Genomic DNA, 23,704 nt, shown 5'->3' on the forward strand with positions numbered 1-23,704 from the left:
ACTGCCAAACTGTTTTCCAACATGGCCGCACCACTTTACCTTCCCACCAGCAACGTATGAGGTTCCAGTTCCTCCACAGTCCCATCAGCAGCTTTTATCATCTGTCCTTTTGATTGCAGTCATCCTAGTGGGTGTAAAGTGATACCTTGTGGTTCTGATTTGCATTTCCCTGATGGATAGCAATGTTAAGTATCTTTTCATGTGCTTATTGGCATTTAGTATATTTTCTTCGCAACAATAGCTCTTCAAATCCTTTGCCTGTTTTTAAATTGGATTATTTGTCTTTTGATTGTTGGGTCATAAGAGTTCTTTGCCTATTCTGGATATAAGTCCCATATCAGATGTGTGATTTGCAAACATTTTCTTCTTTCTATAGGTTGTCTTTTCACTTTCTTGATGGGAGTTGGTGGGGAGCGTACTTTGGACTGTACTCGCCTAGGTTAGAGCTTCTATAAGGGAGAACTGGTAGGGGTGGTGATGGAGCAGGTCTTGGCTCAGATCTCACAGATGCTCACAGTTCTTGCTGAGATTTGGCAGATTTTTTTTCTCTTTTCTTTTTATTGAAGTATAGTTGATTTACAATGTTTCAGGTGTACAGCAAAGTGATTTGTATATATATCTATCCTTTTTCAGATTCTTTTCCATTATAGGTTATTATAAAATGTTGAATATAGTTCCTTGTGCTATACAGTAGGTCCTTGTTTGGTAGATTTTCTTGAACAAATGTTGTTCCATTTGTTGTCATGCCCTTAGGACAATTTCCAGAAAATGTAAATGAGTGTTCTTATCATTTGTACCAGTTAAATTGTTGTTTTGCTGGGAAGAGTGTCCACAAAATCCCACGCTGTGTCATTCTGGACCACCAGCCTTCCACAGTGTTCTTAATACAGGTACCCTCAGGAGAGGTCACGCCTTACATCTTCATCCGCCTTTCCCAGTTATCCAGTGATTCTTTGATAGGTGGAGCAGCTGGAGGAGCAGCTTCTCTGCACATCCTCTGCAGGACTAGAACGGTGCCTGGAACATAGTATTTCTTGAAAGAATGACTGAATACACAAATGAGTTTAAGCTCCTGGAAGGAGGGAGCTGTGGGGTGCGTGAGAACATCCGAGAGAGGAGTTGTAATACACCGGTGATTTTTAGGCTCACTGTCACTAGAACCAAAGAGAGAGGCTGGTCCCTGGGCCAAGCCTCGTGAGAAATCTGAAAACCACTATGTTAAGTTATGCATGCTTATGTTTCTCTATGTGCCTTGAATGTCAGTATAAATACACATGTTAGAGATTATGTACAGAAGCAGGTTTCTATGGACAGACATACACACATACGTACAGTCAGGGGTTATGGAAACTTTGGGAACAGTGGGATATTCTCATGGGGACATTCATACTCCTTACCTAAAAATGATAACGTAAAGCATAATGGAATATCCAAACAGTCCTTAGTCCTCTTGCTCACCTGACTCATTTTGCAGATGAGGAAACTGAAGCCCAGAAAGCTCACTGTCTGGTTCTTAATGTCACCGGTTACCCAGTGGGTTCCTGAGTCCAGCAAGAGTGCTTGCCCCCCGTCTCTTCCTCCCTGCTGTGTGAATAAGCACAAGCTTCAGTCAGGGGGGCTTCATTCACTCCATCAGCAAATCCGCCTCCTGTACGACCAGTGCAAGATCAGCACCTTGAATGACTATCGTCTGAGTTCTTCCTAAAAGTTTTCTGCCTTTCCTCTCCGTCCACTCCCTCCCTAGAGGAAACTCTGCAACTGGCAACTATGAAACTTGTTACAGTCCAGAACATTAATGGGGTTTTACATTTTTAGCAGCCTAATGATGAGGCTGTACGAGCTTCTGTTCTAGTCCCTCAGGGGTTTCTATTCTGGGCATTTATTAAACTTTGCTGTAGCCTGAAAAATAGTTAACCTTTTTATATTAAAAAAATTTCAGTTTAAACTTTACGTGTGTGTGTATATATATATATATAGAGAGAGAGAGAGAGAGAGAGAGAGAGAGAGAGAGGGAGGGAGGGAGTGAGAGAGTGTATATTTCCCTCTTCTCCAGATACTCAATTAGATAGGTATTCAGACATTATCAACAGTTGAACTTGAAGATACTTGTCAATTACTTCCCTATGTTTGGTGAGGAAAAGAGAAGCCATTACCATCATAATTTAATATATTTTTTTATTTTGCTGAATTTGAGCCCTCTTAAAAGTCTTTTCCACTTTGAAGTCTATTTTGCAGTTTAATTAATGCAGCAACGGTTTTTTTTTTATTTTACTCTCAATGGAGATAATCTTAATCCATTCACGGTGACCTTTTCTTGTGCAAATTAGTTGTACACGCTTGTTTAAGCAAATGGTCCTTTGCATGATGTCTCTTCTTAATGACGGGTTTATAATTGAAAATTGGCTTACTCGCATATGCCTAGTTTGTATGAGAATATAAAAATAGATGTGGACTTTAAAAATATAAACGTATATATCAGTATCCCAAAAAGAGGAGGGAAGAATCCAATGCCTTCAGGCTATGATTAAATTAGACTATTAGAGTCAGAAGATGCTGGCGACATATGCTGCTGTCAAAGTCACACCTGTCTGACGAGCGGCGGAAGCTCTTGAAAACGGAGAGTGATTTCATCCCGACTGAGAACCTGGGCCTCCGCAGGCCGTGAGCCGCCTCCAGTTCCCCCAGGTTTTCTGACACTCCCAGTGAACTTTCAACTGTGTGCCTAGGAATGCGTTTGGGGAAATCGTTTTTAGAGTGAAAGCCCTAAACACAGTGGAATGCTTGTCCCCTTTCCTTCACTTCACCTGCGTGAAGAGGTGACCTGCATGGTCTGTTTTGCATTTTTTTAAGTGCAAAACAGTGTGGTAAACGCTAAATGGTATTTGAATAAAAGAAACAAACATCTCTTCTGCAGCCTATTTGCTGCACCCCCTGCTAATTTTCCTTCTCTAGTTCTTCCTCTTTCCCCATTTCTTAGGCCCGCTCCTTCTGTCTCACCCACTCTTTCCCCCATAAGTCACGTCAACCATTCTTGCACTGGGGTCTCTGTCTGTGGTAACTGAATGTTCTCGGTTAAACGTAGGGGAGAAAATGAATGTTTTGCACGTGTAATGGCAGTCTCCTGAGTGGGTTTTAATACCGTGGTTTTGCTGGGTGGAAAACAAGGACAGGCTTCGTTGTCCAAATGCTGTGTCATTAGAAAAGAGCAGCTAGCAGTGATGATGGTTTAGGCTTATGGGGCAGTCTGTTTCATCAAGACTCAAACATCTGATTTGGGAAGCAATGGCTGGGCAAGCCAGTGTTACTGGGACCATCAGATTTGTCTTGTATGTACTATCTGCAAACGACCCTAACTTGCTTTGTCCATCGTGAAGGCTCACATTTGTCCTCGCTCATGCCACAACCCTCCCCACCTCCCCCCACGGAGAGGTGAGGCTTGCCAGTGCTCTCCTGTTGCTCTGGGTGATTTCAGGCAGGTGCGCACCCCCAGGGGTTCATGCATTCCCCCGCCCCATTCCTACCGGCTCTTTGTCTGCTACTGACTCCTCCTCTCCTTCTAGGTATGATTATCGGGAGATGCTGCACAATGCCACTTTCTGTCTGGTTCCTCGCGGTCGCAGGCTTGGCTCCTTCCGGTTCCTGGAGGCTCTGCAGGTAAGAGACCCCGGAAAAGTCCCCAGAACAGGGCTGAGGACTGACGTCAGACGGGGTGGGTTTACCCTTAACGTTTCTCCTGGGATCAAAACAGAACCCGTGGTTTATCTTGAACACCTGAAATCTGTTTTCCCAAGAAAACCTGCAGTATTTTTTATGATCTGGGGGCGGAGGGCCAGGGGGATGATTTACTCCCTGCCTTTTGACCCGAGGAGATTCAGTGGTTTCACCAGGAGAAGGGAGGGATTCTTCAGAGACGGGTTTGCAAACAAAGGGCACATCTGATCGCCCGCCAGGCAGCCGAGCTGGGCTCCTCGCAGACTCAGCCCTCCTCCTGGAAGCCAGTCTCAAGAGCATGAAAGTGGCTGATGGTGCTACTTCCTGAAAGCACAACTGCCTGTTCTGTCCCCGTCTTAGTCGTCACCCCGGTCCTCCAAATTCTGAGTGTGATGCCCAGCAAGGTGGCGGCACTCACTCAGTCCAGCTGTTCGGAGGCTCTGCAGTTCAGAGGTCCCGAGCAGCCAGACGCTCTGCTGTTCACCTTGACTGCAGATGCGCCTTCACTGCTGAGACAGTTGCCTCCACTTCCTGCCTGGAAGTTGCAGCCTGCCTTCCTTGTTCATGAGAAAGCCTGTCCTCAACCTCTCTCCTCCAGCACGCCTGGACCCCTTGCTGCTCTCCTTTCCTCCTCTGTGCTCTGCCCCTGGCCTGAATCTGTGGGTGCTCTCTAACATGCACCTTTCTGTCACGTCCCCCGACCGGAGAGCTGCCTTCTCTTGAAAGTCCTTTCTGGCTCGCTCGGTGCGTTCTGCAAAGTGTACCATCACCTAGCCTCTTGGGATGTGGCATGGAGCAAATTGTTTTCTGATTTGGGTTATGAGTGATTTGCAAGCAGAATTGTGTCATTAGCCTGGTGTTTCTTGGCTCTTTGGTCACCGTGCGGGTAGTAAATTGGCACAGCGGTGCTTGGAGTCCCTCCACCCTAAAAGTTCTGGTTCAGATGTTTGCACACAAGGAAAGGATGAGCATCCTAGCAGGGTTAAGTCTGCAAAACGCCTTATCAGGAGTGCCGAGCCCCCTTCTGCTCTGTATTGCCCACGATGTAGGGGTGAACCACTTTCCAAGTGGACGGTGGCAGTTACATTGACAAGACTGTGTATGTTCAAAGTTGGTTTTATGCTAGGATTTTGTCGGTGAATGATTTTGTGACATCAATAAAACTTCTTCAACAAGACCAGTCATCTCCATGGAAATAAGGTCAGCCAAACCGTGTACTGGAATAGAAATGGGGATTTAGCATTCTAGGGCAAGACGCAGATAGCAAAACCTCTGCTGGATACATACAGCCTTCATGTATCTTGATAACTCAGAAAAGCCCACTTTTCTTCTGACCTAAGCGGTCCAGGATTCATGCCACCTAAGATGTGCCAGTAATTGAATTTGTACCAATTTCACCCCTGGTTGAAACAGCTCCTGCTGCCGCTTTACTCACACTCACGAAGTCCCCTTTTGTGTCCAGGCTGCCTGTGTCCCTGTGATGCTCAGCAATGGATGGGAGTTGCCATTCTCTGAAGTGATTAATTGGAACCAAGCTGCCGTCATAGGCGATGAGAGATTGTTATTACAGGTAAGGAAGGGGCAGTGGCCTTCAGCAGATCAGTGGATTATTGCTGCCCCCATCCAAACTTTCAAAGAAGATGAGCCAAAAGGTCAGCTCTATAAAAGAAATTTTATCAGGAGAAAATTGCCTGTGTCGTGGTGAATATGAAGTCATTTAACTTGACACCGTCCACTTCCCGACACACACCCTGCCCAGGTCCAGAGAATATATTCAGAAAGGGAGGAGTTGCAGGTGGAGGATGTGAACTTTGATGCTGAGAAGAGATATGTATCTGCCCCCTTCAATATCCAGAATGTTTCAAAATGATGCCAGCCTGCACTTTGTGTTCCTTTCCCCTGTTTCCATATTTGCCTTCAGATTAATTTTCAGAAAAAGAGGTCTCTAGGGCTGATTCTTTTCACTAATGTTTGCTCAGATAATCTAGCCTAGGCACCTGAATGACTGTTTAAAACATGTATTTTAAAAAGCAGCCTCTCATGAAAATGTGTGGGTTTTAACGTATTTTTGGCCATTTCAATTTTTTTTTCCATTTAATGTTACTGTTGTAAGAACACATAATATGAAATCTATTCTCTGAACAGATTTTGAAGACTTCTCATTCTGGTTGAGTATAGGTGCCAGAAGTTCTGTAAAGCCTATTCATCTTGCTTAACTGAAACTTTATGCTTGATGATTAACGCTTCACTTCCCATCCCCCAACCCGTGGTAACCACCATTCTACTCTTTAATTCTATGAATTTGACCATTTTAGATACCTCCTATAAGTGGACTTGGCAAGTATTTGTCCTTCTGTGACTGGTTTATTGCATTCAGTATAGTGTCCTCAAGGTTCATCCATGTTGTCCTGTATTGCAAAATTGGGACTTAATATCATTGGAACATCTGTTACCCAAAGTGATCTACAGATTCAAGGCAATTCCCAGCAAAATCCCCAGTGGCATCTTTTTTTTTTACAGAAGTAGAAAAACAATCCTAAAATTCATATGGTGCCACAAAAGACCCCAAATAGCCAAGTCAATCTTGAGAAAGAAGAACAAAGCCAAGGCATCATAGTTCCTAATTTCAAAATATGTTACAAAATTACAGTCATCAAAACAGTATGGTGCTGGCATAAAGACAGATATATAGACCAACAGAACAGAATAGAGAGCCCAGAAATAAATCCACGCATATACCTCAACTAATCTACAAGGGTGCGTCATAAAAGTTTGAACTTCTCAAGAGCTGCCTGGGAAGGGGGATCTGATGCTCACAGAGAAATCCGAGGGCAGGAATTGTTGGTCACTGAGGATTTCTAAAGCCCCTTTGCAATAATGTTTCAGGTTCAACGTAAATTGCTGTGCTCTTTTCTCTAAAACAATGGAGTATTTTAATGCTTTTCTTTTGTGGCATCATGTACTTTATCTTGAATGACCACAGATGTTTGTAGAATGATATTTTTAAAATGTCCTTGCTTTCTTTGCTGTCCAGAAAATTAAGTTTTTATCATTGGTTCTTCTTCTGGGCTGCTGCCAGTCTGCTAGCTGGCTGGTGAAATAACTCAGTACCCTCCCTCAAGTGACAGGCAAAATATGCGTCACCAAGAGGGCTATGAATTAGGCAAGCCATGCTGAACTCAGCTCCCAAGACAGGCCTTGTGTCTGGTACTCAGGTCTGTGATCTCCAAGGCTCCTGGGACCTCAGGTGCAAGAGAGGAGCCCTGCTGTAGCACAGTCCTCTCCGTGCAAGATGGTGTGTGCCAAACACATCCACGCATGAAAGGCCAGATGAAAGGATAGTTGTGGTTGTTTTCCATGTTGCCTTTTTCCTTCCTCTTACGATTTTTTAAAAAGATAATGCATGCTTATTAAAGGAAATTTAGGAAAGATACAGAATAAAAAAAAAATACCAGCCATAATTTCTCCATTTGTGTACCACTGCTCCCCTGAGTTTGATGTAAGTTGGAAGTTTGTCTTTGAGATGGAGAGTACTCCAGGATACTGACTGGTGGCTGTCCAGTTTCTGCCATTTCGCCAGAAGCATTTCACCTTCTGAAGCGACTTTTTGGCCTGACACTGGGGCTGTCATCTTTCATTCCGCACCCACACAAGCTTGCTGGCATGTTCCTCCCTCACATGCAGTCTGTCTTGGCACAGCTGCCTCCATATTGAACGGTGACTGCACTGTCATTGATAGTGGTTTTAAAGAACTGGCACCCAGCCTGCATGTCTGCTCTGGGAAATGTTTTTTGTTACGTTACCATTTTTCATTTCCTGTTTTAGAACGTCTCGGATGTTTTTATTTGCATATGTTCTTGTCATGTCACCAAAAGAGCTTACTGTTGCTTTCCTATATCTATTTTGGTAGATTCCATTAGTTTTGTGACCAAACATGACCTTTTATTAAGACTTCACTGCATTCTGCAACTTCAAACAATCTGGCCAAATTGAAATTAATTTATCACTTGCCCATACCTGTCTCTCAGGACAAGCAGATTAATAACCAATAGCCAAATGTCATTAAAACTTGGAACTCTGTCTTTTCAATCAATTGGAATTACCTTCCAGAGCACTTTACAGAGCGCTGTCAGACACTTGTATAGTATGCAGACAGAAAGGGTGTGCTTCGCATGGTGTAGTAACATCAAAATGTGGCTTATATCAGAGAGGAGAATGTCCTGATAGGCTAATCTGCAATGTTCCCTTCCTCCCTTCCTAACCGCAGCTACTCAGTTTTCTGGAGACCACACAGTGATGATAGTATTTGACATTTTTCTAATGGACTGGTTTCTCGTGACCATGATAAATCATCAAAGTCAACCCGTATGACTCTTAGAAAATACCCCGATGTTCAGAAGAGGGTAGGATTATGACAACTGAGGAGGATCATTTTTTCTACTCTTCCTTTGGCAATCTAGGAAATTTTCTCAGTAAATAAAAATAAATGTTCTTTGACTTAGGAGGGATCCATGATCCAAGTGGTTTCTCTGCCTTCTCCAAGCATGTTTTACTTCCACTTGACCTTGAGCTCTGACTTCAGGCTAATGTTTGCCTGCCAGTCTTCCTCCTTCACCTGTTGGCTTCCATGCTGCTTTGGTGTTGGGAATCCAGATAGACACTTTGGGGCGACAGATTCAGTATCTGCTTTTGGACATTGCCAGGGCAAGCGAGCTTGTCCTCATGTGCGTATGACAAAGGAGTTCTGTTGCTTCTCATAAGAGTTAGTCTTGAATCAAAAAATGCACTATTACCTCCTTCCCCATCCCTGGAAATACAGATGTAGTCTGAGTCACAATGCCATGGGTAATTTTCTTATGAAAGCAGCTAACAAGAGTATTCCTGCTTTGGCCCAGACCCCCATGTCTGTCCGAGTAGTTCCACATTAGCGAGGCAAGCATGCAGAAAGAAAAGGGCAGTTGCTAATCACAAGGAATCTCCCCTAAGAGTATAGGCTCCCAAGGTCTAAATGTAATAGACCTTGGGCTGTAGGTGAAGAGAGGGAGCAAGCCAAGGAAACTCGCCAGAAACCCAGGAAGTACATTTCAAAGCTCCAGACCCAAGCAAGTTCACAGGCTGACATTAAGCAATTGGTACAACTTTGAATATCATTTACCCTTAAGTCAATAATAATAGTAATAGTAGTAGCTGCTTTCTTCATTAAGCTTCCCATGTGCTAGGCACTGTGCAGAGCACTTATATGACCTTCATTACACCCTTATGATGTTGGTACTATATCTCCATTTTATAAGTGAGTAAATGGAATCTTTGAGAGATGGAGTAACTTGTCCAAGGAAGCACAGCTAGTAAACAGCAGAGCCAAGCATCCCACCTTGGTCTAACTCCTGTGTCCCTGCATTTGACCATTGAGCAATACTGCCAGCGAAAATAACGATGTCCCCGTGGTGGCTGCAGATGGCCATGTTCAGCTCCACTTGTATTTGCTGAACACCTACTACAGGCGTCCCTCATGTACTGTGCTTTATTGCACTTTGTAGATGCTGCTTTAAAAAAAAAAATTGAAGGTTTGTGGCAACCCTGTGTTGTCACATGATGGGTAGCATCTTTTTTAGTAATAAAGTATTTTTTTAACATTTTTTTGAGTTATAGTCATTTTACAATGTTGTATCAAATTCCAGTGTAGAGCACAATTTTTCAGTTATACATGAACATACCTATATTCATTGTCACATTTTTTTCGCTGTGAGCTACCACAAGATCTTGTATATATTTCCCTATGCTATATAGTATAATCTTGTTTATCTATTCTGCATATGCCTGTCAGTAATAAAGTATTTTTAATCAAAATGTTTTAAATTGCATTTTTAGCCATTTTGCTACTGCACACGTAATACACTATAGTGTAAACCTGACCTTTATTACACTAGGAACACCCAAAAGTGCATGTGACTCATTTTATTGAGATACTTGCTTTGCTGCGGCACTCTGCAGCAGAACCCGTGGTAACTCTGAGGTAAGCTTGTACAACAGAGCCACTCTCCTAGCTTGAAAATGTGTAGCAGGATGGACAGCAGAGGATAGGACATCCCTTAAAATTGTGCAGCCTGTGGTGGCAGGGAGCAGTGATGGCTCAATGTGTATGACACGTCGTGTTAGTTTGGGGTAAGTGCTGGAGCCGAAAAGAGAAGTGTGGGAAGCAGTGAAGCTCTCAGGGAGCGGAAGGAGATACGAGCACACAGAAATGACCAACCCCAGCTGCGTGTCAAAGGGAGGGACTCAGAGACAGTCCCTGAAGAGCCCTTTTGTCAATCATTTGTAGTCCCTGGCGTGGCATGTCTTAGAAATACTTGGGGGGACGATGTCTTTCAGCCTTGCCCCAAGGCTTGTATAACTGGGCTGTCTGTGGGCAGGATCCAGGATCTGTGGGACTCGGAGACCAGAAGACAGCAAAGGCTACTGTAGAAACGCTCTAAGCAACTGATGAGCCGCTACCAAATCTCAGATGCGCGCTCTAACTCCCATGCATTAAAGGTCATTAAAGCTGAGTCCCAGTAAGTGCTGTTTGTAGCTGACACCTCTTAAGGGCGTTTCGGTGCAGAGGCTGGTGATTTATAGTAGGTCTGTGTGCTAGAACCTGCATGCTCTGAAGAATGAAAGCCTCGGCCACATGGGTTCTTTTGATCGAATGGCGTCTCGTTGTTTTCCAGGTATCGTTATTATGTGTGTTCACCTTGTGTTACAGATTCCTTCTACAATCAGGTCTATTCATCAGGATAAAATCCTAGCACTTAGACAGCAGACACAATTCTTGTGGGAGGCTTATTTTTCTTCAGTTGAGAAGATTGTATTAACTACACTAGAGGTAAGTGAGAACACTTGGCTCTCCGCCTTGAATGATGGTACTTTATACATTTCTCTCAGCCCTCTCTTTTGCTGTTAGTGATGTGTCATTGGTCAAATGGGGCAAAACCGAACTTTCTGTGCTTGGGTTTCTCAGTTAACCCCCTTTTACCCACCCTGCCCTGCCCAAGCCAATACCTCCTTTCTTGACAAACTCCACAGAGGAAAGCTGACGTAGGAGAAATTACCTCCTTGACACAGAGATCGACTGTCGGACACCATTTCAGGGATGGGTAGCTAATGACTGTCCTCCTGTCATTTACACTCAGAGGCGTCCTTTGAAGGCATATTTCTGGAGCCCACTTAGGGACCAGAGAGTGACCAAGTAGAGGAAAATCTTCTCCCATTCTAAAAATACGAATAGTTTACCAGGTACCACAGTCCAGTGGCATTCGGGTACAGCAAAATTAATTCTCAAGACACACACCACCCAGCTAGCATCAGTGTGGCAGGGATGCTTTAAGGAAATCAGGATTACACCCACCTGGGACAGAAAGTGTTAAACTTTAGGAAATCAGAAAATCTTCTAGGCAGATGGGTGCCCATCTTCAAGTTCCTTTTTTTTAAAGGCAGGAGGCAAAACGGGAAGGGAAGCATGATGATTAAAACCCTTGGAAGTAGAGCAGATAGCCGTGGCCTGAGGCGACACCAGAGTAGCACAAAGAACTAAGAAAAGATTGAGGACTCTGCACACTCACGGATGAAGGGCTGACAGGAAGGGGAGCAGAGGTCCTCAGGTGAAGCACAGCATCGGGGTGATGCTGCAATGTCACCACAGCAGACGGGGGTCATTTGTGGCCTCACTTTTGAAGTATTTTCTTTGGAAAAGTGATCGCTGTGCCAAAAGCGAATGTAATGGGGAATAATACACCACGAGGAGTCTGAGAACTTCCAGGAAGTTCTTCCTGTTTTGTCCACACCACTGTTTTCTTGCCCTCCTGGGTGTCGGAGGCTGTGCTGGGCACCTGGGGCATTGCCCTACCCGTGGCCTCGCCGGGGCTCCTGTTCTCAGAGTGATGTGTCTTGAACGGCACGTTGTTTTCATCCTGGAACTAAGTTGAAAGGGCTGTTAGGACCCAGGCCCACCCATGAAATGGGACAGGGTAGAATGTCTTCCAAAGGCTTCCTTATTACAGGCAGGCTTCCCTTATTCCTCCGGAAGCACTCTCCTCAATGAAAGTTGTGTTCACTTCTATTCCAGGCAGCAGATTTCAATCTGTAATAACTTCTGCCCTTTTCTTTGATCCCTTCCTCCATCTAAGACCCTTCAAGGAAAGTTGAATGTCATTTTTTTTTTTTTTTGGAATGAGTGCTTTTTATCAAAGAAGTGCTTGTTCATTTTATAAAATAATAGAAAATACTTATAGCACAGAAATAAAATAATCTATCCATACAAATCACCATTGACATATAAACATATTTTTTTCCTATGCAAATGTATAAATATGTTGTCATTTTTAATATAAGAAGGAATCTTTCCTTACTTGGCGTATAACTTGTTTCTTCTGCTTAATATTATATTAATATTATCTCATTAGGTTTTTCTACAATTATTTTAATGACTATATAATATTCCATTCATGATATCACTTGATTCCATCAGTTAATCCTCAATTTGAGGCCATTGTTTCTGGTTTTTCCATTGTTATACACATCATCAAAGCAAAGAACCTCAGCATCAAATTGTCGTGCAGGTTCAGGGTTTCTTCCTTAGGATAAATTCCTTGAATTCAAAGTCATGGTTCAAAGAATATGCCAAAGGTTAAGATTTATAATGTGAATTGCCAATTTTCCTGCAATAGAATTGAATCAACTTGGATTCCTTCCAGCTTATATGAGTGGATCTGTTTTAATTATTTTTGTTTTTTTCACTTTCACCATATTGGACATTATATCCTTAAAAATGGTAAATAACTATTTTCTCAATTTCTAGTTCTTAAGACCTTAGTAAGAATGAATATTTTTCATATATTTTTTGCTCAGATAGCTTACAAAGGAAGAAAGAAAAACAGCCACAAAGTTGTCTTACTTTTCTCATTAATTTTTAAGAACTTATTATGTTAAAAACATTAACCCTTTGATTCTTTTGTTGCAAATACTTCCCCTGAATTTATGGTATCCCTTTCAATTTTGTTTAGAATTAGACAGTTTTTTTTTTTTATCTGTATGGAAAAGTAGCTTTTCCATTTGCTACTGTTTAGAAAGGACTTTTTGACCCATCGTTTTATTTATACACACAGCATATGCGCACACATTCACACACTTTGTTTTAGTACTCTCGTGGTTAACTTTTTATATTTACCTATTCAATCCAATTTACTTTTATGTATTATCTATGTTGAAAAAATCTAACCTTTTTTTTTTTTTGACAAATCATTGTGTAGTTGTTCTAGTACAGCTTTTAAGTTATTCTTTCTTCTGTGGTTTCACATGTCACTTTTATGAATCTTTGGGAAAACATCCAGACCACGCACGTGTTTTCATTTTTTGTTCCTTGGTGAACCTGTATTTATTTAACCAATCTGTTCTTGTTAACTGTTAATGTTGTTTCTAATTATTTAATTTTTATAGATAGAGATAGAGATGCCTTTATCCAAGCAAAGACTTTCTGCATGTACCTTAGACTGTCGCTATTTCTTTAGAATGGAGTCCTTGAAGTGGGATTATTCAACCAAAATAACTAATGCTCATGACACATATTGTCAAATTATTCTTCAAAAAGGTTGTTGTATCAGTCTGGGTTCTCACAGGCTGTCTGGGGGAGACCCTGTCTTGCTGCACCCTTGTCAGTCTTTAGGATCACAATTAAAACACACACATACACAAACTTTGCTAATTCCCCAGATGAAAGATGGTATCTCATTAATTACATTTCTTCTGAGTATGGTTTATTGCATAGCTCTGGTCTCTTGCCTATTAAGTTGCAGTGCTCAGTTAGCCTATAATAACAGTCGGATGTGTTAGATTCATCAGAATGGGATCTTAGGCTGTTTTCATCTCTGTGCCTGGAAAGGCCTTCTTCCCCTTGGATTTAAGCCGTGCAGTTCTTCAGAGATGCAGTTGTTTTTAAAACACTCCAAACCATACGCTTCATTCAAATTTATAGCAACTGTCAAAATCTCCTTGTATGGTTCCAAAATTGGATTGTAACAATTTGACCTCTGAACTGAATTGCGTGAGAGATACCATCCGGTTTCCCTTTCTAATTCAGAGCTCAGATTACCCCAGGATCCAATGTAAACAGAAAAGCCGAGAAAAAAGCGGAAAATGCCATCCACAGGGACAAATAAACAGCCAGTATGTTCATACGAACGATGTAACTGTCACAAATCAAAGATTCCTACTTGGCTTAGAACTTAGACATTTAAGTCCTTGCAGTCCCTGCTGAGGGCCCACGGTCTGAGGCTCCTTCAGTCCCCCTTAGACAGCACAGGTTTGAGGATCCCTTGCTTTTGGAATGTTCTGCACTCAGGCTCCTCCTTCTGTGCTGTGTTCTGGGTCACGGGAAGGGAATTACTTGCTCTTCGGAGATTATGAGCTTTGGAGCTGCAGGTCGTGCTCAGACACAGCTGAAAGCAGGACGCCTCACCCCTCTGCCCCGTGCCCGGGCCAGGCAGCTCGTACATTCGCTCGTGCTGCGCTCTGTCCTGCTGGGGATCTGGCTAGTATTTCCAGTCTGATTGAAATCTCCTGATTCGGTGTCTCGGAATTAAGGAGTTATTAAAGAAGAGCTGGTAGGCTTTTTGGAGCTTATGTTTTTGTTCAAGTTGAGAAGTGCTGGTAAGGACAGTGATAGAGTGCTGCAATGGCAGGGTTCCTTCGTGGGTTCCCTTATCTGTGAGAGTATTTCACGCCAGTAACACCTGGCACTAAGGACTGAACCCTAGGAGCTCGTTCAGAATCAGGCTGAGCAAAAGAAAAGGACACAGAATTGTAATAACATTTGAAAACAGCTCGTGGTAGCTTGGAAAGCACATTTTTAGTGGAGTTTTATAAGCTCTTCTCCAGCTCTCTCCTCAGTCATCTAACTGTACATGTTCAAACCACAGTGTCGCTGGTGCTTTTGTCAGTGAACGTTGAAAATCAGTGAGAGAACAGAAGTAGAAGTTTGCTTTGGTTTGGAGCGAGGTGGCACATGGCAGCACTGTGTGTATTGGGTAACATCGCACTGGTCAAAAGGCCAAGTCAGGGTCACACAGAGTGACTGTAGCCTATAACCAATAGTCCATTATTTTAAAAACAGATGGCACATAAACATGAAAAATAAGGAGCCTGCCGCTCTTCCCTTTGAATTCCCATTAGTAAGAAATATTTTCCGTATTGAGGGTGCCATTGGGGCAATTAGGAAAAATTGTGTGTGTGTGTGTTTGTGTGTGTGTGTGTGTGTGTGTGTGTGTGTGTGTGTGTGTGTTTGCATGTATGTGTGTGTTGGTTATGTGTGTGCTGATTTTCTCGGTAGTCCCCGACCTTTAAGTGTGATGTCTTCTTCACAATGATCAGGGGTGAGCACTCAGTGCCAGGGAGGATCCTGGGAGCTGTCCAGTGTAGCAGGAGGGAGAAGTGGACATTAGGAGAGGGACAAAATGACCTTTCTGTTTGGTGAAATAAGATCCATCTCCTTTCAAACTGTTGATAAGGCAAGTGGACATCAATGTTTCAGAAAGACGTTTGGCAGTACACAGGAACAGCCTTGAAAGTTTCTGTGCCGCTTGACAGAGCCCTAAAGCATCAGTCCTAAATGTGGGAAGTTTTAACTATAAAGATGTTCATTGCTTTGCTTGGAAACAGTTACACCATAGTTGGTCACTTAGGATAAGTAAACCATGAATACTGTTAATAATATGGAAAAATATCTGTAATATAGGATATCTGTGATATTATAGCTGTATAAAAATGGGAAAATCCGTACCTAGAAAGTGAACAAAGGAATGAGATTTTTTTGTTTTAAGGCAAAAAAAAAAATCCAGTGTCATGTATAAAGACTTAGACAGCTATTCCTAACAGATTCTGAGAGGTTGTTACAATTAATCTGATATCTTCATTGCTTATTACACATGAGGATAGTGAGACACAGAGGTGGCAAATGGCTTGACCCAGGTTGAATTCAATGTTTGCTGTTGCTCTTAAACCTTTGCTGATACCGTTCTGTCAAGATCCACTGGAAGAGAGTATAAAATGCTTTTTGGTATTTCAGAAGAATACTATAACTGATCATATCCCTGAATTCAAAAAGATAACAGTTTTGTGACACTGAGCCAGAAAGAGTCTGTGACACTGAGAATCACACCACACAGAGTCCCGAAGTGAGTGGTGACCCAGCGTGTGATGTCTCTGAGTTCCATGTCATTTGTATGTAAGTCGGACTTAACGATGCTGTCGAATGTCAGTGTGTCTGTATCTTGATATTCAGTCGTATTTACATGACCACATGCCAGAAGGGACATAAATTTGGAAAGCAAAAAAAGAAAGGATCTAAATGAGAAACTATAAAGGAGAGTAAGTAGACAGTAGAATTGGAAGGTACAAATAATTAAAAACTGGGGAAAATGATGTACAAAGTGAAATTGCTAAAACCCTTCACAACCATGACAGTTTTCTTCTAACAAATGCCTAGACAACAGCATTTTAACACATCTCCGTTGTACCACAAAGAGCAAACATTAACATTTTATCTAGGTTCCTAAAATCTTCCCCGAATTAGAAACCTCTGCCAGGCCATTCAAAACGAGCAATTTCGATCTGGGGAAAAGAAAAAATGCAGATACCATTGAACTAAGATATTTGAGTTCTTCTAAATTTCCTCCCTGCTTCCTTTCTTCTCTCTCATTAAGAAATATAAACATGATAAGGTTTGCAAAGATAAGTGTAGTTCACTTTATTACTTGTCTAGTCACCATGTGGGATGAGATGAGAGTGTTAATAACCTTAGCAAATGATAAAACTCCATTTAAAATGGTCCGTCCTTAAAGTCACATTGCATTAAATGGGGACCTGGAAAATGAAGATTTTGGTCTTAAATCTCTCGAGACATATGCCAGGCTTTTTCTTCTTTTTTTTTTAAATACAAAAAATAATTGCTGAAAACATGAAATTCTGTATCAAGTTAATTATTTGCAGAATCATACCTTAATGAGTGGATGGTATAATTATGAGAGTTTGAAAGTAACAGAGAGAAATCTGTAAAGTGGACTAATCACATTCATCTGACAAATGATTTAGGACGGGAGAGTGTTTGACTCTAAATGTAGAATTTAATGATCTGCAAGGTCTTAAAGTCCAAAGAAACTAATGAACTAGCTTGGCTATTATTAGTCTTCCTATGCCACGGTTCTTGTCCTATTATGTAGGATGTTTAGAGCAATTGTTAACTCACTGCTTTTTGAGATGAAAGATAGAAAAAAAAACTTCAACTAACTAGTACCCCAAAGTCCTACAGTTGAATTTGAAAGGACACTGAAATATGTCAGGCAAATAAATCTGCCTCCTGAAGTAAAGGAACAGCTCAAAACCTGCATCTAGAATGTTCCATGCCCTCAGTCTGCTCCCAGCGCTGTCTCCACATGCACATCTCTGTGCACTGGGAGCACATCTTCCTGAGGTGGATCTAGAAGAGCTGCTAGACGCTCAGTCATCAAGGAAAGTCTTCCACACACTCTACTTTGAAATGAGCATGGGCTTATTATTGTAGAAAGACGAGATGGACTTCATGGGGAAACTGAAGTCTAATTAGGAAATTTGGTTAGCCATAATTCATCTCTCTCTCCTCTCTCTCACTCTCTTTCCATTGCTCTGGCACTTTCTTTGTGTCCCAGACATTTTATCAGTGGAGAATGGGGTGGGAGGGGAGGGGTGGTTACCCTACGTTGAGTGCCAGCATCCTTCAGATTTGGATGAGTCGGATTGACTCTGTTTCTTCTCAAATATGCTCAGGGTCTCATCCTCGCCATGCATTGTTTTCATTTTCTAGATTATTCAGGACAGAATATTCAAGCACATATCACGTAACAGTTTAATATGGAACAAACATCCTGGAGGATTGTTCGTCCTACCGCAGTATTCATCTTACCTGGGAGATTTCCCATACTACTATGCTAATTTAGGTAAGTGAGTGCCTTCTAGGCAGCTACTCCTGCTCACCCTCCAGACGTTGTCCCTTGAGTTTCCTTTGCTGTGGTGGCATCTTCAGAACATCCTGTGTTGGAAATTGCCTTCGAGAGCCCCATCATAAATGGTGTATTGAGATCAAGAATTCTAGATCCAGCCAAGCGTTGCAGAGTGAGAAAGACTCCTTTCTTATCTGAGCAGCTCGACTTTATATTCAGTGAAGTCATTTCTTCTTGAGAAATAGGCTCCCCAAATTACAGATCACTTCGAACGTTGACAGTGGGTTAGCTGTCATTTCAAGTCTCATTATCTATAAAATGGAGCTAGAAGAGCTCTCCCTGTTTTTTTTTTTTTTCTCCCCACAGTCCCCAGTTTCTCTGTCTCATACTGAAGGATAAACAGAACGAATAAAGGGAAAGGAGAACAGATTTAAGACCCTACGACCAGGGGCAGACGTATTCAGTCATTTGGCATCCACAGTGTCCTTTTCTGGGCCATGTGAATGCAGCGCTAGCGGGTAGAAATGAAAAGTCAGAGGAGTTACAGACTCTGCTCTCAAGCAGCCTTTAGTCTGGTCATAATGGGGAAGAGGGGACGGGCAGAGGCAGAAGCTTGACAAGAGGCTCCTGTTCCTGCCACAGACAGTTAGGTATTTGGAGCCCCACCTGCTCTAAGTGTTCATAACATCTCAGACATTTCCTCTCACTCACAGTCCCACATTTGAGGAACCCTGGGATAAAAAGCCTTTTTCAAGTTGATACGGCCAAAAGACTCCCGCTTTTGATGTGGAGTTAGTGGTTAGAAGTGTGCAAATGATGCTTCTTAAACGATCACAGGAAAATCTAAAAGCAGCGTCTTGTCCTCACTGGTCAAAAGGGAAGGCACGCCCTCCATTATGTTGATTTTTCCTACTTGGCAAAGCGTTGAGTGCGTATCTAGAGGGTAGGAAAGTTAGCCTCTTTCTAACCTGCAATCGGAGTACTAGGTGGATGATACAATTTGCTCTGCAAAACATTCGTATGATCCTTTGACGTGTATACACAGTCTGACTCTTTCCTTTATCCAGTCACCGTCCAAGCTTCCCTCGAATGTCCCTGCACTCCCTTGTTCACACTTAAACTACTAGAATGTGTAAGTAGTGGGTCTAAACGAATGAAGTTTTCAAAGACTTTTCAGCCTGTCTCCAGTTTCTTGGCGAGTTCTTATGGAAAAACTCATCTAGGGGAGAAGCCATCCCACCTCTTGCTCTTTGGTGGCAGTTGCTGTTTTGCCCATTTATGTCCCCCTCCTGCCTGGGGCTTCCGGGCACACGGGCGGCAGAGGCCTGGATCACAGCACACAGAGGGGCTCCTGGGAGGGCGGCGCCTTCCACCCCAGACAAACGGTGGTGATGCCCGTGACGGCTGTGACGGCAGCAGTGAGCTCGCACTGAGCACCTGCTGTCTGTTCTGTCCTGTCCTAAGTGCTTTGTGTGCATCACCTCATTTGATTTAATTCTCATAACAACCCCGTAAGTTTGATGCTCTTGCCGTCAGCTCCACTGCACAGCTGGAAACACGGAGCGTGAAGAAATTTTTCCAAGCTCCCACCCACCATTAAGTGTCAGAACTGGGCTACAGACCTAGACAGCCAGGCTCTGGGTGTTCTTTCAACCTTTCCTACTTGATAGTTAATGTTTGAAATAGTATGAGTCAGGCAAAACCTCCTTAACTACAGAATTAATATGAATCAGACATATGCAAATACCTTGGAAGAAAGAGCACGTTTACTAAAATCCAGACTGAGATGTAAGTGACTGGAGTAGAAAGTAGGGTGTGTGTGTGCGTGCATATGTGCGTATTTAGGCTTTGGGGGCCTAAAAAGCAGAAGGGAGATCAAAGATGCATCCTCAAGGGAGGAAGGGAAAGACTATCAAAGGGGGAATCTGGAAACGGGCATTGAACTGTAAATTATCCAGGTCCCTAGACTCAGGCAGCAGTTAACTAGCTGCTTTTCACCTTGTTTCTGTTCTGTCGAGACTTAAGAGGCGGAGGGAAGCTATGTGAGAAGCCCATCAGCTCCAGGGTGAGGCGGCAGAGCAGGGAGGGACGCTTTCCTAAGTCTTGTTTTTCAGGGCTTCATTAGGTGCTTCATCTCTGCCCTTTCTCTTGCAGGTTTAAAGCCCCCTTCCAAATTCACTGCAGTCATCCACGCGGTGACCCCCCTGGTCTCTCAGTCCCAGCCAGTTTTGAAACTTCTCGTGGCTGCAGCCAAATCCCAGTACTGTGCCCAGGTGAGTGGCGGGAGGGCAGCGGCGCCTGCCTCCTCAAGCTCAGTGGACTAGAGACGCCCACTCCTTACCTGCACCACACTGGGCTCCCCGGGACTCATTTAACGTCGTGCCTGTTACCCCCCTTTCATGTGTCATGCCTTGTTGTGCCCTTTTCTTCAGCTCAGAGGTTCTTGGAAGTGAAATGTAGTACAGGTAAGGGGTGGGTTACAAAGAGACCTTTGCCTGTAAAGTTACATACACCCATCCATCTGTCCATATATACACACCAAGATATTCTTTAAAGAATAGATAAGCACTTTAATAATAAAGATCAGGGAGGAAATAAATAAAATAGAGATTAAAAAAACAATAGAAAAATCAATCAAACCAAAAGCTAGTGTTTTGAAAAATTGAATAAAATCGACAAACCTCTGGCCAGACTCACAAAGAAGAAAAAAGAGAGCACAAATAAGCAAAATAAGAAAGGAAAATGGAGAAATTACAAGTAACATAGTAATACAGAATATCATACAAGAACATTATGAAGCAGTATATGGAACCAAAATGGATAACCTAGAGGAGATGGACAAGTTTCTGGAAGCATACTGTCCACCAAGACTGAACCACGAAGGAACTGACCACTTGAACAAACTGATCACTACAGTTGAAATCAAATTAGCAATAAAAAACCTCCCTACAAATAAAAGTCCAGGACCGGACGGCTTCACCAGGGAATTTTACCAATACAAAGAAGAACTCAAACAGATAAACAAGGTTACACTGTATAGCACAGGGAAAATATATACAAGGTCTTATGGTAGCTCACAGTGAAAAAAAGGTGACAATGAATATGTATATGTTCATGTACAACTGAAAAATTGTGCTCTACACTGGAATTTGACACAACATTGTAAAATGATTATAACTCAATAAAAAATGTTAAAAAAAAAAAAGTCAAAAAAAAAAAAAAAAAAAAAAAACTCATACACTCATACCAGTCCTTCTCAAACTCTTCCAGAAGACTGAGAAGGAGGGAATACTCCCAAACTCATTCTATGAAGCCACCAATCACCCTGATACCAAAACCGGGCCAAGACACCACCAAAAAAGAGAATTGCAGACCAATATCATTTCCAAATGTCAAAATGATAAAGTAGCATCAGAAAGGCTACTGAGAGGACCCAGGAAACGTTCCAACAGCAGAAACAGACTGGTTGGTGTCAGGAGGCATCCGCTTTTCTTTCACAGTGACCGTGACTAGTTATAAAATAGGGAGCAGAAGATTATATCTGTGGTGACAATGTTTTCCAAATTAGCATTGCTCTCATACTCTGAGCAGTGGTTTTTCTGAATTGTAAACTGCACGAGAAAGTTCATGCCCGAGAAAAGAGTGGACTTACGGTGAAGCATGCATTGTTGAGCTAAATGCATGCATTGGAAATAATTAGATCACCTAAAATCAGCAGCCATCCTGGAGAATCCAAAACATGAGCTCACTCCAGTTCTGACTTGAATTCTCGTCTCTCTCCCACGTTGCCTGGTGTAGCGCAAGCTCGTAGCAGATGTTCGGCGCGCACTTCTGTTTAATTTGATCAGGGCTGTTATCTCAGTGTTGTTATCTTACTCGTCATCATAAGACAGCAGAATTTAGGAAACCACTTTAAGAGCCAGCCACCCTGAAATTGCTTCATTTCTCCCCAGCTTTCTCCTACCCGCTTGACACAGCTTTTTCTTAGGTTACTCTTTGTGTCCTCGCTCTCGTTGTTAAGTGATCAGGCTCTGAGGGTTCAGTGGGACTGGACTCGCTTGAAATTTAGTTCTGATGCCTGCCATTCTGCCTCGCTTAGATCTCCATATCCCCTCTCTCTGTCTGTAAGAAGAAACTTTGGGTTGGAGGCCTGCATAAATCCAGTCTTACCGAGCCACCTAATGACCCCCTGTCCCTTTCAGATCATAGTTCTCTGGAATTGTGACAAGCCCCTACCAGCCAAGCACCGCTGGCCTGCCACTGCTGTGCCTGTCATCGTCATCGAAGGAGAAAGCAAGGTAGGACGAGCGGGGGCTGAACTGTGGGGTCCACGTGGACTCTTTGTTCCTTCCACGGGGCCCTTTGGGTGTTGGCCTTAGATGTCTTCCTCCTGCTGCTGGGTGGTGCTGGCCCTGGACTGTTTTTTCTAAACCTGAACCTGTCTCTGAATGTCCTCAGCGTGGACAGCCATCAACTTTAGAATCTGGGACTCCTGGGTCCTAATACTAACTCTTTAGGAGATGTGTGACCCTGTCTCTGAGCCCCCATTTCCTCATGTACAGGATGGAAATGATAACACCTACCCCAAGGGGTACTATTAGGAATAAATGAATTCAGGGCCTGGCAAGACTCGTCTTTCTAGAAATGATGAGGATGAAGGTGAGGCCGTGATGGTGCATGAGGTTTCCTTCGCTGACTGATCTGAGTTAGTTGTGTCTTTCAGAATAGTGGTTCTCCCTCACACTGATCTTAACAAGGGCATTTCCACCTTCATTTTGTTTTGATGTCTCCATCAGAGACTCTCAGGACCTAGCTGGACCCCTGCTTCCATACTCCAGCTCATTTTTCCTAGAACCAAATGATCTTCTCAGTCATCCCATGGCCCTTAAGGGACTCTTTTTGCTGATGCTTTACATTCACACTTGAGTCCAGGTATATATAGTCTGGCCTTAGCCAGCCTTTCCGGTCTTCTCTCTCATTGCTTTTCCTCTACAAATGTGATCATTCACAGTTATCTGACCTGCACTGTGTCCCTTCCTGCCTCTAATTTTTGTCTTTCCCGTTGGCTGTAAGTCTTGACCATCCCTTCCTCTCTGTTGTCACGATTCCCATGTGTTCTTTAAGCCCTTGCTCATATGGCTACCACCCCTTTGAAATATCACCCACTCTTGGCAGCCGGAGATCAGTTCTTTTTTCTCAAGCTTCCGCTTGTTGCTTTCTTGTAGATCTTACCCCCTGGGCCGGAATTGTCTCTATCAAATGACACTGAGACTGATGAAGCAGTTTCATCTAAGAGACTTTCCCTCTCAGTCCCCAGAGAGTTAGGTCATGGGAGGTTGTCTCACACTAAGTAAAACCTCTCTGAGCCAGAGTAAAAACTGTCCATTTAATTTGGTTGAACCATTTGAAATCATCCTTTGGGTTGCTGTCGGTGTCGGTTTCATATTGTCCAACAAGATCCAGTGAGAACTGTAACTGTCGTGTGAACAAGGTGATCAGGGCATTGTCTGTTCAGTTCCAGTGTAGGGCTGCCTGCCATGGGCTGGGCACCGTGCAGCATGTCAGAATACAGGGAGGAGTATGACGAAGCTAGTCACAGCCTCATGGGACTGGAGTTAAGCCATGGGGTTATCAGAGGGCTGCTTGGTAAGCATTTAATGAGGAAAGGTGGGAATAGAGTAATCACATACCTCTTGGCGTCAGTCTGACTTCCCCTTATGAATCCATCTTATGAACAGGTGTGGTTTCACATAAGGGACTGGCGCACAGAAATCTGCCTACAACCCCATATGTCTGTCTCCCCAGTTCCAGTGCCTGAGGCCCCGAACAGTGCTCAGATGCTGCTCTTCACTTTGAACTTAGGAATTCTTTGTTTCTTATGCTTCTGCGGGTGACTAGCTCTCTGTCCAGTAGATGAGTCTTTCTTTGACTAGATCAGGATATTCAAACAGGAGCCAGTCTGACTCCGAGGGTTCATGTTGCATTTTTAT

At 43.0% G+C, this 23,704-nt stretch overlaps 1 protein-coding gene across 1 annotated transcript in view; it reads left to right on the forward strand.

Moving 5' to 3' along the window:
• EXT1 (exostosin glycosyltransferase 1) overlaps positions 1-23,704 on the forward strand; it is a 258,520-nt gene that overhangs the window by 221,931 nt on the left and 12,885 nt on the right. The window contains exons 2-7 of the mRNA XM_010988434.3: positions 3,561-3,654; positions 5,174-5,281; positions 10,454-10,573; positions 17,579-17,711; positions 19,869-19,987; positions 21,917-22,012. Of these exons, the coding sequence (XP_010986736.1) occupies positions 3,561-3,654; positions 5,174-5,281; positions 10,454-10,573; positions 17,579-17,711; positions 19,869-19,987; positions 21,917-22,012 (670 nt within the window). The remainder of the gene's footprint in view (positions 1-3,560; positions 3,655-5,173; positions 5,282-10,453; positions 10,574-17,578; positions 17,712-19,868; positions 19,988-21,916; positions 22,013-23,704) is intronic.

This window comes from Camelus dromedarius, chromosome 20 (genome assembly GCF_036321535.1).
Source record: "Camelus dromedarius isolate mCamDro1 chromosome 20, mCamDro1.pat, whole genome shotgun sequence".
NCBI lineage: Eukaryota > Metazoa > Chordata > Mammalia > Artiodactyla > Camelidae > Camelus > Camelus dromedarius.